The 17,628-nt window shown below is 43.1% G+C and overlaps 1 protein-coding gene across 1 annotated transcript in view; it reads right to left on the minus strand.

Moving 5' to 3' along the window:
* LOC309559467 (cytochrome P450 2G1-like) overlaps positions 1-12,977 on the minus strand; it is a 110,724-nt gene extending 97,747 nt beyond the window's left edge. The window contains exon 1 of the mRNA XM_082262739.1: positions 12,752-12,977. Coding sequence (XP_082118865.1) covers positions 12,752-12,931 — 180 coding nt within the window. The 5' untranslated portion in view covers positions 12,932-12,977. The remainder of the gene's footprint in view (positions 1-12,751) is intronic.
* Between the last annotated feature and the right edge of the window lie 4,651 nt (positions 12,978-17,628).

Below are 17,628 nucleotides of genomic sequence, written 5' to 3' on the forward strand. Positions count from 1 at the left end.
AGGTTGTGCTCAGGTTGAGAAGGTTCATGCCTCGCTTCAAGCTCTGATTGCACAGGGTGCAAACCACTCGTGTCCTGTCATCAGCACATTTTCTAAAGAACTTCCACGCTAGAGAACTCCTTTGAGCTGACTTTGGTGCGCTCGTTCCCTTGCTGCGTTGGGCAGTAGCGGGCGTAGTGTCTAGGGCACGGCCGCTCCGCTTCTGCACCCTGCTCCCTCTTCTGCTGTGCTGGTGGCTCTGTGCGACCACCGCCTCTTCCTCCAAACTACTCAGGTCACCTGCATGACGTTCATTCCATGTGGGGTCGAGGACCTCATCGTCCTCCACATCATCTTCCACCCAGTCTTCACCCCTGCCCTCCTTGTCGGTCTCCACAATGCTGAACGCCGCAGCAGTTGGCACCTGCGTTTCGTCATCATCGGAGACGTGCTGCGATGATCCTTGCATGTACTCATCTTGAGAAATAAGTGGTTGGGCATCGCTGCACTCAATCTCTTCCACTTCTGGGGCAGGGCTAGGTGGATGGCCCTGGGAAACCCTGCTGACAGAGTCCTCAAAAAGAATAAGAGACTGCTGTATGGCTTGGGGCTCAGACTGCTGGCCTGATTTGCAAGGGGGTGAGGTGAAAGACGGTTGGACATTGGCTGCAGGTGCCAACTCTGACCTTTCTGCATTAGACTGGGTGGGAGACAATGTGAAGGAACTGGAGGCACTGTCAGCAGCAAACCAATCTACTATCGCCTCAACTTGTTCTGGCCTCATCACTTCTAGGGGCGTTTGATGCCCTACCAAATACTGATGCAGGTTCTGTCGCCTACTCACACTTGAGGAAGGTGTTTCACTTGTGCGTGTAGCTGGCACAGATCGACCATGTCCTCTCCTTGCAACAGGAGCTCTACCAGCAGCACCACGACCCAGGCCACGGCCCTTATTTGACGGTCTCCTCATATTTCTGTAATTTAAGATCTTGCCCTAGAAAGGTTTTTATTGAATAGCGGAATAGAAAATATGATCCAAAAAAAGTGTATGTATATCACACGTACACAACCACACTAGGCCCCAATTACTATTGTTTGTACCCCTAAAAGGCTAGATGAGGAGTAGGGGGAGTATGGAACAGGCAGCACCCTCAAACCTTCAGAAGTATGAGATGAACCCCAACAACTTGGAAAGGTGGATCTCTCTCACACGTACCGACACAGACTATCCCGCAATTCAATTGATCCTCAAAGGTTTTTATTGAATAGCGGAATAGGAAATATGATCAAAAAAAGTGTATGTATCTCGCACGTACACAACCACACTAGGCCCCAATTACTATTGTTTGTACCCCTAAAAGGCTAGATGAGGAGTAGGGGGAGTATGGAACAGGCAGCACCCTCAAACCTTCAGAAGTATGAGATGAACCCCAACAACTTGGAAAGGTGGATCTCTCTCACACGTACCAACACAGACTATCCCCCAATTTAACTGATCCCCAAAGGTTTTTGATTAAATAGCGGAATAGAAAATATGATCCCAAAAAAGTGTATGTATATCACACGTACACAACCACACTAGGCCCCAATTACTATTGTTTGTACCCCTAAAAGGCTAGGAGTAGGGGGAGTATGGAACAGGCAGCACCCTCAAACCTTCAGAAGTATGAGATGAACCCCAACAACTTGGAAAGGTGGATCTCTCTCACACGTACCAACACAGACTATCCCCCAATTTAACTGATCCCCAAAGGTTTTTGATTAAATAGCGGAATAGAAAATATGATCCCAAAAAAGTGTATGTATATCACACGTACACAACCACACTAGGCCCCAATTACTATTGTTTGTACCCCTAAAAGGCTAGGAGTAGGGGGAGTATGGAACAGGCAGCACCCTCAAACCTTCAGAAGTATGAGATGAACCCCAACAACTTGGAAAGGTGGATCTCTCTCACACGTACCAACACAGACTATCCCCCAATTTAACTGATCCCCAAAGGTTTTTGATTAAATAGCGGAATAGAAAATATGATCCCAAAAAAGTGTATGTATATCACACGTACACAACCACACTAGGCCCCAATTACTATTGTTTGTACCCCTAAAAGGCTAGGAGTAGGGGGAGTATGGAACAGGCAGCACCCTCAAACCTTCAGAAGTATGAGATGAACCCCAACAACTTGGAAAGGTGGATCTCTCTCACACGTACCAACACAGACTATCCCCCAATTTAACTGATCCCCAAAGGTTTTTGATTAAATAGCGGAATAGAAAATATGATCCCAAAAAAGTGTATGTATATCACACGTACACAACCACACTAGGCCCCAATTACTATTGTTTGTACCCCTAAAAGGCTAGGAGTAGGGGGAGTATGGAACAGGCAGCACCCTCAAACCTTCAGAAGTATGAGATGAACCCCAACAACTTGGAAAGGTGGATCTCTCTCACACGTACCAACACAGACTATCCCCCAATTTAACTGATCCCCAAAGGTTTTTGATTAAATAGCGGAATAGAAAATATGATCCCAAAAAAGTGTATGTATATCACACGTACACAACCACACTAGGCCCCAATTACTATTGTTTGTACCCCTAAAAGGCTAGGAGTAGGGGGAGTATGGAACAGGCAGCACCCTCAAACCTTCAGAAGTATGAGATGAACCCCAACAACTTGGAAAGGTGGATCTCTCTCACACGTACCAACACAGACTATCCCCCAATTTAACTGATCCCCAAAGGTTTTTGATTAAATAGCGGAATAGAAAATATGATCCCAAAAAAGTGTATGTATATCACACGTACACAACCACACTAGGCCCCAATTACTATTGTTTGTACCCCTAAAAGGCTAGGAGTAGGGGGAGTATGGAACAGGCAGCACCCTCAAACCTTCAGAAGTATGAGATGAACCCCAACAACTTGGAAAGGTGGATCTCTCTCACACGTACCAACACAGACTATCCCCCAATTTAACTGATCCCCAAAGGTTTTTGATTAAATAGCGGAATAGAAAATATGATCCCAAAAAAGTGTATGTATATCACACGTACACAACCACACTAGGCCCCAATTACTATTGTTTGTACCCCTAAAAGGCTAGGAGTAGGGGGAGTATGGAACAGGCAGCACCCTCAAACCTTCAGAAGTATGAGATGAACCCCAACAACTTGGAAAGGTGGATCTCTCTCACACGTACCAACACAGACTATCCCCCAATTTAACTGATCCCCAAAGGTTTTTGATTAAATAGCGGAATAGAAAATATGATCCCAAAAAAGTGTATGTATATCACACGTACACAACCACACTAGGCCCCAATTACTATTGTTTGTACCCCTAAAAGGCTAGGAGTAGGGGGAGTATGGAACAGGCAGCACCCTCAAACCTTCAGAAGTATGAGATGAACCCCAACAACTTGGAAAGGTGGATCTCTCTCACACGTACCAACACAGACTATCCCCCAATTTAACTGATCCCCAAAGGTTTTTGATTAAATAGCGGAATAGAAAATATGATCCCAAAAAAGTGTATGTATATCACACGTACACAACCACACTAGGCCCCAATTACTATTGTTTGTACCCCTAAAAGGCTAGATGAGGAGTAGGGGGAGTATGGAACAGGCAGCACCCTCAAACCTTCAGAAGTATGAGATTGTGTTCACTGTACCCCACAAAGATTGAGTTCACTGCACCCCACAATGATTGTGTTCACTGCACCCCACAAAGATTGTGTTCACTGCACCTCACAAAGATTGTGTTCACTGTACCCCCCAAAGATTGTGTTCACTGCACCCCACAAAGATTCTGTTCACTGTACCCCACAAAGATTGTGTTCACTGCACCCCAAAAAGATTGTGTTCACTGCACCCCAAAAAGGATGTTGTTCACTGCACCCCAAAAAGGATGTTGTTCACTCCACCCCAAAAAGATTGTGTTCACTGCACCCCACAAAGATTGTGTTCACTGCACCCCAAAAAGATTGTGTTCACTGCACCCCAAAAATGATTTTGTTCACTGCACCCCAAAAAGGATTTTGTTCACTGCACCCCAAAAAGGATGTTGTTCACTCCACCCCAAAAAGATTGTGTTCACTGCACCCCAAAAAGATTGTGTTCACTGCACCCCACAAAGGATTTTGTTCACTGCACCCCAAAAAGATTGTGTTCACTGCACCCCAAAAAGGATGTTGTTCACTGCACCCCAAAAAGGATTTTGTTCACTGCACCCCAAAAAGATTGTGTTCACTGCACCCCACAAAGGATTTTGTTCACTGCACCCCACAAAGATTGTGTTCACTGCACACCAAAAAGGATTGTGTTCACTGCACCCCAAAAAGATTTTGTTCACTGCAGCCCAAAAAGATTGTGTTCACTGCAGCCCAAAAAGATTGTGTTCACTGCAGCCCAAAAAGATTGTGTTCACTGCAGCCCAAAAAGATTGTGTTCACTGCAGCCCAAAAAGATTGTGTTCACTGCAGCTCACACACAGAAAAATGGATGTGGATCACTGACACCTGCCTATCTCCAATCCCACACCACACAGCAATATCGATTGTAGTTTGTAGAACACAGTTTCCCTAAAATTCAGCAGACTCTGTCCCTAACAGGATTGAGAAGAGATCGTAGATCAGGATTGAGTGCAGACCCCACCCCCCACACAGCAATATCGATTGTAGTTTGTAGAAGACACTGACCCTATAATTCAGCAGACTCTATCCCTAAAATGCCTACAACTCGCCCTGCCTAAACACTCCGACCTGTCCCTCAATTCTATCCGGACACAAATGGTTTTTTCCTGCCTATCTTTCCCTAATCAGCAGCCAGCACGTTGATGTGTGCTCTGTCCCTGAATCTAAGCAGCATAATGACGCCGCTGCGGCTGCCTCGAACTTATAAAGACTTGGTCACATGCTTCAGACGGCCAATCACAGCTACTGAGACATTTGCAGGCATGGCTGGGATGGCTTAAGGCACACCAGTTAAACGATTGTTGATTGGCTGTTGAAAGCCCGCCATGAAAAGAGCGCCAAAGCATGCAAAACCCGGAAATAAAACGACCGAACACGGATTTTTACCCGAACATACAGTAAAGTGTCCGTGTCCGTGTTCGGGTACAAAAAATCCAATTATTCGGTACGAACACGAATAATACAGTCCGTGTTCGCTCAACACTACTCCTAAACTGAGTTCAGTATAGCGTGCGGGAGAACATAGTGGCGAATGGAATTTACTATAGGTAATAGAAGTCAGTGAGCGAGTAAAACCAATATTGCACATGGAAATAATGTTTAGAGCAAGATAGCATAGCTGAAATGGTTCCTAAAGATGTGGTATATTGTTTGGAGATGATCTGTTTTGAAACATTTAAAAATAATTATGTTTAAAAAGAAATTTATTGTAAAGTCTGAGAAGAGATAAATTATCCCTCGGCCTACGACTATGAAGCAGCATGTGTGCGCATGCACAGATCATAAAAATAGTTACAATCCTACGCCTTGTCAATTGTAAGCAGGTGCTATAGTGAATTTGGGAATTTGCGAATGTTAGAAATAAGTACGCTGCCGTAAAAATTGGCGTAAGATATATAAACGCAAGTGTCATCCATTGATTCAAATTGTACAACTGGTATTTACACAAAAACATACATTTTAATTTTGGTATGAATTGTTGAATTCCTAAAGAAAATTGTCCTTGCTGCCTTTTTGTTTTGCTTCTTATTCCTTTTTTTTTTTTTTAAACAATGCCAGTAATCTGTAATGTTTTCATGCATTTGGAGCAGATATTATTCTCACTCTCTACATATATATCTATATCAAGAGAGAGAGAGATACTGCCATGTGCATTGTGTATGCCCAGGGACTTTTGTCATCTGGGATATAGCTCTTGCTACACTGAGCATGCTCAGACACTTTGCTTCTTGACACCTGATAAGTAAATGGCAGATAATGCACTTGTTGTTCTCCATCTCACATAAATCTTAACTTAAACTCCCACAGCTGTCTTCACAACCCACACACAATACCATTGCTGATGCAAATTTAAAATGAGTAACAAATTTGTGTGTTGTTTATTTCCAAATGATGCATTTTTTTACCACAAAAATGTAATGTGTACCAACATCATTAATCCAAATCAAAATGTCATTACCCAAATTCATAGGGTAACACCACTATTCTACGCTCTCACACCAATAATCAAAAAATAAAACAGAATAAATCAAGAAACAGACCTCATGACTGATGTAATTCTACCACCTATAGGTAAATGCCCAAAGAAATTTACTTTTTCGGTGTAGGAGGGTTCCACCATCTTTGCAAATCTTGCCATATATGTTCCACGGGGAAGGACAAGAAGCAGGCTTGTGAATTCCACACCAGCACCAATTGCAGCCTCTTACCAACAGAAAAGCCTCAAAATTAGAGATGGTTCTATAGGAGCATGCTGACAGCAATCAGCCATAACCAGCCTTGGACCCAAATGGCATATCACAGAAACAGGTTGGTCAATGGCACTTGGGACTTCCAGGGTACATGTACATTGATTAACTTTTTGCACCCAAAGGACTTAGGGCTGTTTAACCACTTCCCTACCGGTGCATTGTAAAATTACGCTGGCAGGGATGCTTCCTCCCTCCGGGTGGACGTCCATTCTTGCCGCTTTCCCGCAACCCCGGGGGTACACAGCGCAGCGATCGGGGATGAGGCGTGTCCGTAAGGACACAGCCCATCCCCGATCAGTGTAAAGAACCAATAAAAAAAGTATCTTTACCATGTGACTGGCTGTGTCCAATTACAACCAGCCAAATGCATTGTCCTTGTGCACTCTGATGACAGGTACTCGGGTACTCCGATAATAGGTACTCAAGTACTCTGATGATAGGTACTCGGGTACTCTGAGTACCTGTCATCAGAGTACCTGTCACCAGCCCAGGATGCCCGAGTACCTATCTGCAGTCCATCAGATTACCCGAGTAATCTGAGACAGCGGTGCATTACACAAGCCAAAGGGCATCACAAGGTACTCGTAATGACATATGTTCGATATAATGCATATGCATTTGTCCGGGACGATCCGGAAATGCATTACCATGAAACTGGGTGCATATGCCCTCGGAAGAGTACTGCTGCTTGGCGCCGTAAGCTTGATTTTGAATTTGAGGAGAATATAGATTCTCTTGATCTATGTTCAAGTCTGCCATATATATAATAGAGATATAACTCTTACAATAATGAGAAACATATAAATATAAGCAAAACAAGTCACAGCTACAAATTGTTGACAATTTAGCACTGATCTTGCATTTGAGCACAATATATATTTTCGAGATTTACGTTAATTAATCAAGCATGGTACTACTTAATATTCTAAGTATAATCATGCTCAGCTCAATGTTTTAGTGGTTAGCACTCATATCTATAAACACTCAAACCATGGGTTCAAATCCCAGACATGCCATCACCTACTTAACTTTTAGTCAGCTGCGAATGCTGAAACTAGGCAAACGCCAATTTTCCACAGCAGCATGATTGTTCACAGAATTTTAAATGCTTTAAATGTATGTAATGGTATTTTATGTGACAAAAATATCATCAATCTGTAAAATTGAAACAATCACACAATATTGAACATGTTTTACTGTGCAGTGTGTTGATTTGCATTTGTGCAATCGCTCTTGTGGTTAAAGATACGCCAGAGCTACATTTAGGTGGCTGGTAGCATGATTGGGATTTGAACTTATGACCTAAGTGCTGCTAACTAACAGTGAGTGCTAAAGATTGTCACTGTACAGAATACAATTAGACCTATAATATAAAGAAGTACTAGGATTACAGAATGAACAGACAAAACTCAACATTTTCCAAAAGTAGAAATTAGACATTACCAAAGTCTGCCATATATATATATATATATATATATATATATATATATATATATATATATTGTTTTTTTTTTTGCACCCTAAAGCAAACCGAACAAACGTGGAGCAACCTGCAAGCACTGAAGCTACAGGCACCCCCGTTGAAATTATTGCAGACCTGAGCCTTGCCTAGATAAACAATCGGGCGACCGAGTTTATCTCTGAGGCCACGTTGTTCCAGCCTACCAGCACCCCCCGAGACCCCAGGCATGGAGGGCTTGGACTCCATGGGGCAAAGTTTGGCAGTGTGTGAGGTGGAGGAGCATGTAGTGCACGAAGGTGGTACTAGGCCTGGAAAGTGGCTACAAAAAAGTTCCGTGTCCAGGAGGCTCCAATCAGACCCGAACATTAAACTGGGCCAAAGTTGCTGCTGCCTTAGCTGAAACTGATTTGTGAAAATCATAGAACGTGAAGCCCCCGTATTTGTGGCCCAGATCAACTACCTTGTGGAGATACAAGTCTAATTCCTCCCGCCGATGTGGGTATACTGAGCATATCACATCCCTATAAATACCGAAGGCCAGGACAAACTCCGGGATGGTCAGCTTTTTGTTGAGCCTAGGGTCTCTGGCCTTCATCACCATGGCCAAATCCCCGTAGTTATAAACCCTGTTCTCCACGACGTCCTGGGAGGCAATAAGCAGGGCAACTAGATTCACATCCTTCCCATCAAGGATTTCTTTGCGGAGGGCTGGGGGAACCATGTGCGCCGGGGTGATTATAGGAGAAGCAGCTGGGGAGAAGAAGGGAGAAACTGGGGGCCTACCCTGTCCACTAACAGGAGCGGGAGCCTGCAATGGTAAGGAAGGAGGAGGAACCCCGTGGGCCGGACTGGCGTCCTCCAGCTTGGTCAGTCTATCGCTGATGGTCTGTAGAGTAGACAAAATAGTGTCCAAAGTTCCTTGCATGTCTGATCCACTGCCCTGAGAGCTGGTACCCAGACCAGGATCTTCCGGATGCGCAGAGAGGATCTTGAACAGTTCAGCCTTCCTAGCCGTGGCTGGGAAAGGGATTCCTCTCTGTGGTGTAAAACCGCAGAGATTTTTGGAATGGTCCAGGACCCATAGGAGCCTAGAGGGGACGGATTCCGGTGACCCCTGGGGGTACAAACTCTATCTGGCGTGCCAGGCCTAGCTGGTGTGGAAGGGGGAGAAGATCCTTCGTCCAGGATGGCTCCTTGAGACATGCTGCAGAAAAGAAACAAATAGAACACCAAACATCTGATTAACAAACCATTAGAGCCCCAACACAGAACTGGCAGGCTAACTAGTGCCTGCAGGCGAAAAACTTGACTACCCCGTGACGAGTGAGGCCCTGCTAGTTGCCAAGCGGCAGATGAGAGGCTCTAGCTATGATTTGGGCGTGGGGCACGAGCCACTAGCGTGGTGGCGGGGAGGTTGGCCTCTCGGTGACAGTAAAGAACCAAAAACGTGTGGCCGTGTCAGATGAGGCCCTAACTATAAACCCCATGAGAAGGGTGAAGCGAGGCTCTAGCTATGGTTTGGCCCAAAGGGGCGAAGAATCTCCGTGTTGAGATTGGGGAGTTGGCCTCGTGGGACCAGCTATATTGGAGAGGTATAAGGCCAGCACCTAGCCCTAACAGCCAGTTCACTCACCCTGCGGGGGGGACAAAAACACATAACGGCAGTACATATGCAGTAGGTCAGAGCAACAGCGACTAGCAGCACCCATGAGGTTCGAACAAGACAAAATGATACACAGAGTGGAAATATGGTGAAATATGGTAGTACGGTAGTAGTGAAAAAATAGGCAGTGATGAGCGAAGAAAATGGAACTGAACGGTACCTGATGGTGACATACTGAAAGGTGTGTTGCGTGCATGATGATTGCGTGATGGAAGGGGAACCAAGATAACCGGTACTAGCATACCGAGGTGACTATGGTGCATGTGGAGGACCAGTGGCGAAAGTAGTAACGTAGTGACTGGCCAACGAGTGACTATGGACAAAATGCCGGAGTGGCATCTGCGATTAACTAACATGAGTGGTAGTGCCGTAGTGTGAAACACATGGAAAGAACCTGCAACCTGGCAGTAGTACCTGATACCGGTATTGATGGACATGACGTAAACCCTGAAGAGAACAAGGCAATCAGTAGATGGAAAATAACCAGAGGCAGCAACATATGAACCCCAAGAAACATTGGGGTAGTAGCCCTGAGATAGCATGCCATAATGGGTACTAGTGGGCAGGATTAGAGAAGCTAAAGAACAGTACAGTAGGCCCCAGATAAACCCCCCCCCCCCGAAATGCCCCAGATGCCATCCCCCCACCTCTTGACAAATGCCCAATGAGAACCCAGCGAATGCAAATGACTTGATGAAATAATGAGCCGTGGGCCGTAAGACTGGCAGGCAGACCAACCCCTCCCCCCTCCTCCAGCTGCCAACCCCCCCCACTCGATTGCCCAGCGAACTTGGTGCACAAGTTGGTGATTGATATAGCCGTGGCCTGTAGAGGCAAGGCAGCAGCAAGCCCCCCCTCCCCCTGCCCTCCGAAGGTACCTGATCCGGCGAGAAGCAGCCTGCATGGCTGCACGAGCGGGAGAAGAGAAGACGGATCCGGCTGTAGGGACGCGGCAGCGGCGTCTCGCACACGAGACCGTTAGTTCGGCAGAAGCGAAGGGGCGGAAGTCCACGGCGAGCGTCAGCAGCGAGGGACCAGAGCAACTGACAGCGGGAGCAGCAGGCCGGAGTAGGGGAGGAGCAGCGCTATAAAAGCCCGCTAGCTCCTCCCACAAATACTGGCCTGCGGCCAAACACATATTGTTTTTTTTCGGAATTGTCACTCTTTTTTGTTTATAGCGCAAAAAATAAAAATCGCAAAGGTGATCATATACCACCAAAAGAAAGCTCTATTTGTGGTAAAAAAAAGGACATTAATTTTATTTGGGTACAGCATTGCATGACCGCGCAATTGTCCGTTAAAGTAACGCAGTGCTAAATCGCAAAATTTGGCCTGGTCATTAAGGGGGAAAATCTTCCAGTCCAGAAGTGGTTAATAATACTAAACTTTTAGGTATGTCTAATTGTACTCAGCACATTGGCGTAGTGGTCTGCGCTCATAAGTCATGAGTTCTAGTCCCAACCATGCTAACACCCTGCGTGCTCGCTAGTGTGTGATTATTTACTTTATTATTATTATTATTTAATACTTTGTTCAATCACATACAGTTGCATGCACATGAGCATGCATATTAGGGAAACATCAATCCAGATGTGGCAGTGGTATTTAGACGTTCGCCTAGTTTCAGCATTCTCAGCTGACTAAAAAGAGCAACTCCACTTTCGTGGAAAAAAAAAATAGCAAATATAGAAAAAACAATATAGCGTATACAATTGCGACACAAATCATATTGTAATTGAATATTATTAAAAATTAGCTTTCCTTTTTAATCTGCAGCTGTTGTAATTTTCTGAAAATGCAGTGCAATATGGCTACCTGGAGCTGTTCTGTACACAGAATATGTACTGATCACACCCCAGAAACATCCTTTCCTGCTTCTGTGATGGGCTCACCAATTTTCTAATGGTGGCGGTTCCCCATCCGGGGAGGACGTTTGAGGATACTTGTTTGGAGCTCACGTAAAGTACCTACTCTATGGGTCTACATTGGGAACTCATAGCCAGAGCTTTCTCTCAGTGCTGGCTCTGTTGATGACAGCCAGGCACCTACCATTCCTTGGTTGCTACATGTCCAAGGCTTTTTACTTACTTACCAACTTCATGAGGCTCCGATAAACCCACGACATCCTCCCCGTTACTTACAAGTAGAGTTGAGACAGATGTCTCGCTCTATAAAATTGTTAGGAGTATTTCATTAAAATGCTCCAGATGAAGCTTTGAAAAAGGCGAAACATGTTGAGCAATATTGAACATATGTATAAGACTTATTGAATACAGCATCAGCTGGTCTGGTTGGACGGCCATTGTTCCCTCTGCAATCCGTCGGCAAGATTCCTCTGATGTCAAGTATTTTTGTTCTTATAAGAATTTGTATGAATTTTCTGTATTTCTGTATGGAATTGATACTCTAACAACTGATACATAGTTGTATATATTTTTGGGCCTGTTTTCAAGTCGTATCTTTTATATCAAATACCTCTCTTTCCCTGTTTTTATATGAATTTAAATAAAAATAGAATTTTATTAAGTTGTTGTGCCAAAAAATCCTTGTCTCCCAATCCTTCCTGTTCTAAAGAATGAACATAGATAATTAGAGAACTCTATAGTCTCCTAAAAGGGAATCCAAAAGTGAAAAGACAAAACAGATACATAATTATAAATAAAAAATACATGTAACCTTATGGAATAGCTGACATTGCATTGTGATAATCATTCAGAAAAGCACAATATATATACACAATAATTTGAATCAAAACAAATAGCCACATACAAGATATAACACATCCCATATAACAATGGCTTATTGGCATTTGTCTAATCACTGAAGGTGCGGGCCACTAGTGGACACGCCCAAGACCCGGAATTGCAGGATCATGCACCAGGTATGCAATCCTGAGCAGGAGAGCTGCCTTGCCACTGTGTATGTATATATATATATATATATATATATATATATATATATATATACAGTAAACGGACAGCAAGCGGCTAAGGTTCCTCAGGTCTTCTTTAACCACTTGCGGAGCACTCATGTTGCTGCTACTATTACAGCAGAGTGGCTCAGCTGGGTCTAGCGACGTAGACCTACGTCGCCAGATACCTCCCTCTCTCTGCGGCGTGCGCGTGCCGCTGGAGGCTCGCTCTTGCTGTGTTTACAAGAAAACAGTATTGTTTTAGAATATCCTGTGTAATTATTCTTACCTTCACCAGAGATTGTGGCATTTCAGTGGTACTGATCTGCAGAATATTCCCCAGAAATGGCAGAGGGGTGGGCCCTGGTGGCAAGTCTTTCTTCTTTACATTCACCCACCATTTAATGAGGTAAATCAGGAGAGTGACCGCAGAGGTGAGGAGAAGTGTCGCTGCCACATTCACCGCCATCGTGACAACTATCTCAGTACAACCTGTACTGCCTGAAAACCAGGAACCGCTGTATTTATGTGTGAGCTGAACTTTGACAACATTCCAACTATGTTATGAGGACAGGTAGGGTGTTGGAGTTTGGTCTAGTTACAGACATATTGCATAACAGATTATAAAGCTATGCTAATCATTACTAATCCTGCAGGTTTTTAAATACCATGTAAGTGAAATATCTTTGCAATACGTAGGGAAGGTAATATTTTTTATATTGTATTATTCGGAAGCTGACCAGCATGAAAGAGATGACAAAAACATAGAATTTATTTTAAATCTCTGGCATTTTAAGCAACTATTTTGTCTCAACCTTCAACTAATGTCTACCTGGAGCCATGACATTCTCTGTAGCAAAAGCCTATCCATAGTTTATTGACTGAATAGGATAAATATCACTTAGAAAGGAGGTATAGTAGAACAGACTGATGTGTGGCCATCTACAAATCACAGAGATTGATATAGGTACAACTTTTAGGATCTCATATTTCTTGCACTTGGAATCAGCTATGATAAATGTAGTTACAGAGGTATTTTTTACACAGAAGCGAACGCATACGTAAGTCAAGCACTCATATGTAATCAATGCTCGCACCACACATGTAAGTTACAATATTGCTGCAAACGTTAGAGCGAGAGCTCTAGACCTCCTCTGTAGCTTTAAATAGGTAACCTGTAAACATTTTTAAAGCATTGCCAATGGAGAGTTTTAAATACCGCAGGGGAAAACAATGTCAGTGGCCTTCACCTGTAAAACCATTCCTGTTTTGGAGGTTGTCTAATTGTTGCCCATATAGTGCATCTGTTGTTCATTTCATAAACACCAAAGCAGTTGAAACTGATTAACAACCTTCTCTGCTACTTAACTGACCAGATCAATTTTCCAGGAGTTTAATTGGCTTGATGCTATACTCTGATTAAAAAGCATTCCTTTAATATTTTTGAGCAGTATATATATATATATATATACAGTATATATTGTGTGGCCCTGCCAGGGTCTAGAAAGAGGTTTTGACCCAAAGTTCTCAACCAGATGGGTTGAGGGTCTCCAGGGAGCTTGTGACATGAAGAGGAAACTGGCTTTTCAGTTTCCTCCGTGTTTTAAAAAGTCCAGTTTGGGGTACAGATAGCTGTGGGATGGATTCTATCAGTGTTTCAATACTGTGGCTCATTGCCTCAAATTGGAAATCCCCATCAGTCACCACACTTCAATGGAAATCTAGATTAATAGCATTATGATAGGAGAAAGTATTTTTTATACCCTTTACAATTCTATGACATTCGTAAATGGAATCCTTGGTTTAACCATTCAGATATTCTTTTCACCAACCCAAATAACTAAGGTAGTCTTACATCCTTTTTGCTTATAAAAAACATTCATATGCACCGTTATTTTTGATTCTCCTTAAATATTGATGAACACTTTGTCAATAACGTAGCTATGTCTGTATAACCTTTCACACTGAAATGCCTCATAATGTCATTATGCTAATACCGTATGTAATGTAAAGCACCTATGTTAATGCCTATTTGTTTTTTGTACTGCCTCTTTACACACCCTGAATAAAAGTTTGTATATAAAAAAAAAAATTCCATTTTGGGACCAGGAGCCTGGAAGTGATCTGGGTGGAATGGAATCTCCAATCCTGGGTCCAGATATTCAGAACAGCCAGCATAATAATTGGTCAGGTGTGTGCTGCGCTTTTAGTAGTAAGCTGACCATGGTTCTGGGCTCCACCCCGGCAGACAGGAGGTCTGGCCCTGGAGTCAAGAGGGCTCCACGTGAGAGACAGTGCAGCATGAGGCTGCTACCTGTGTGCACCCTGTAGGGTGAGCCAAAGTCTGTGGGAGACAGACGAGGGCCTGGAGTTTAAGGCCAGAGCTGCAGTGCTGCAAATTCAAGCCAGAGGGGCTGAATGATCATTTATTTTGCTTAGAACTGAAAGACTGAAACCCCTGCGAGGGAAACCCTGTTATTTTTCTGCTTGATGAACTTTCCTTTAATAAACATGGGCGAGGAAAGCCCTTAAAAGAAAGAAAAAGTGAGTGGCGGTGTCCTTTAAATGTTCCATACTTGATGCGAGCCCCACAATATATATATATATATATATATATATATATATATATATATATATATATACATACATACAGTATCTCAAAAAAGTGAGTACAGCCCCCACATTTTTGTAAATATTTTATTATATCTGTTTATGTGACAACACTGAAGAAATAACACTTTGCTTCAATATAAAGTAGTGAGTGTGCACCTTGTATAACAGTGTAAATTTGCTGTCCCCTCAAAATAAACTAAACTGCTGGAAACAAAAGTGAGTACACCCCTAATTGAAAATCTCCAATTTGGGCCCAAAGTGTCAATATTTTTTGTGGCCACCATTATTTTCCAGCACTGCCTTAACCCGAGTCCGCCCCCAACCAATTGCGCATGTCAGAACGGCATGACGCAGTGTGGGCGGAGCCGGTGTCTGCGTTCCACCAGCACGGGAGGGGAAACCGGAAGCGTAGTAACGCAGCTGGATCCCATTGGTCAGGGCAACTTCCTAGATCGGAAGTATTGCACGATGGACGGATTGACCAATAGAATACGCCACTTATTGCCCACCAGTGCTGCCTATCAGTGCCCATTAGTGCCCATTAGTGCCGCCCATCAGTGCTTCCTATCAGTGCCCAGTGCCCATCAGTGCTGCCTATCAGTGCCCATCAGTGTCGCCTATCAATGCCCATCAGTGCCCATCAATGCCACCTATCAGTGCCCAGCAGGGCCGCCTATCAGTGCCCACCAATGCTGCATATCAGTGCTACCTATCAGTGCCCATCAGTGCTGCCTATCAGTGCCGCATATTAGTGCCATCCCATCAGTGCCACCCCATCAGTGCCTCCTCATCAGTGCCTGTCAGTGTGGCCTCATCAGTGCTCATCCGTGCAGGAAAAAACGTATCTATTTACAAAATTGTATACATAAACATACATAAACAAAAAAACTTTTTTTTTTTTCAAACTTTTCGGTCTTTTTTTATTTGTTTAGCAAAAAAGAAAAAAACCTTGCGGTGATTAAATACCACCAAAAGAAAGCTCTATTTGTGGGGGAAAAAAAATGACATAATTTTTTTTAGGTACAGTGTTGCATGACCGCGCAATTGTCATTCAAAATGCAATAGCGCTAAAAGCTGAAAATTGGCCTGGGCAGAAAGGGGGTGAAAGTGCCGGTATGGAAGTGGTTAAATCAACATACTGTATTTAATCGATTGTATATTGTGTTTGAATTTTTGATGTATCTATTACGAGTAGCGTGCTCGTCATATTTGGGGAGTTACATACAGAAAGGGAAGGTTGCTCTGGGACTTTAAATGAGGCAAACACAGGGGGCCACTCAATGAAGTAAATGCAATCTCAATTTAATAATTAGTATAAAAAATTACATCATGTAACATGGTACATAAAACGTTAACCAAGCCAAATAAAGGTATAGGCACAAATATAGTACATGCTTGAAGTTAGTAACTGTATTGTTGCATGGTTGTGAACAGGCATCTTAATAACTTTGACGCATTTCCCGAGCAAACTGCTCGCTTCTTCAGAAATGGATGCACACATGCAGGTCTGTGAAAAAACATATGCAGAAATAGTATTGTAACAACAATCCAAAAATTAGTTATTGATGATTTTAATATAAGAAGTTATACTTGGAAGTATAGCTGGGTGCCACAAAGGGGGACTTTACAATAGGGTGCTTAGATATTATATGGTATACCAGATATAAAAAGAAAATATACAAAACAAATATTTTTGAGTAAAAAGGCAAAAATACAACTTTATTGTAAACAACAGTAAAAAATATACTGTGATTGAAGAAATCACAGTGTATTGTACAAAATTAAATTATATCACACCGACAATTGTCGGTGTGATATAATTTAATTTTGTACAATACACTGTGATTTCTTCAATCACAGTATATTTTTTACTGTTGTTCACAATAAAGTTGTATTTTTGCCTTTTTACTCAAAAATATTTGTTTTGTATATTTTCTTTTTATATCTGGTATACCATATAATATCTAAGCACCCTATTGTAAAGTCCCCCTTTGTGGCACCCAGCTATACTTCCAAGTATAACTTCTTATATTAAAATATTCAATAGGGACGTGGTGCTTTCTAAATTACTTTAAACCTATAGAGATAGTCCTCTGTCTATATAGTTATTGATGATGTTTGCAGGGTACAAAACCCATGAAGGATCCCAAGTTAGGGACCCATACTTACAAGTTTGCCGGAATTGGACAGCGAAGAGACACTGAACTCCAATGGCAGCATGAACGCCTGATCCGGGAGCTGATGGAAAGGGACCCAGAACATATACATATACAGTATTTATTTTAGTCAGTGATCACGGACATCTGGCACTTCAATTTACACACCTACACCATTTCCCTGTCCCTCATCCTCTCCCGGCTGGGTGATTCTGGGTCCCTTTCCATCAGCTTTCTGTATGTAAATGATTTAGGGATGGAGGCGTTATCACTATAAGTGTTACCGGACCGTTTATTTTTATTGTATTGAACCCGGGTGGAAGACACCCATTTGCCCATTATGGTCCGCTACTCTTTTGGCCCTTTCGTTGTTTGTCAGTTTGGTATGTCTTATCTG

Source organism: Pelophylax lessonae, assembly GCF_965119305.1.
Source record: "Pelophylax lessonae genome assembly, chromosome: 7".
NCBI classification, from domain to species: domain Eukaryota; kingdom Metazoa; phylum Chordata; class Amphibia; order Anura; family Ranidae; genus Pelophylax; species Pelophylax lessonae.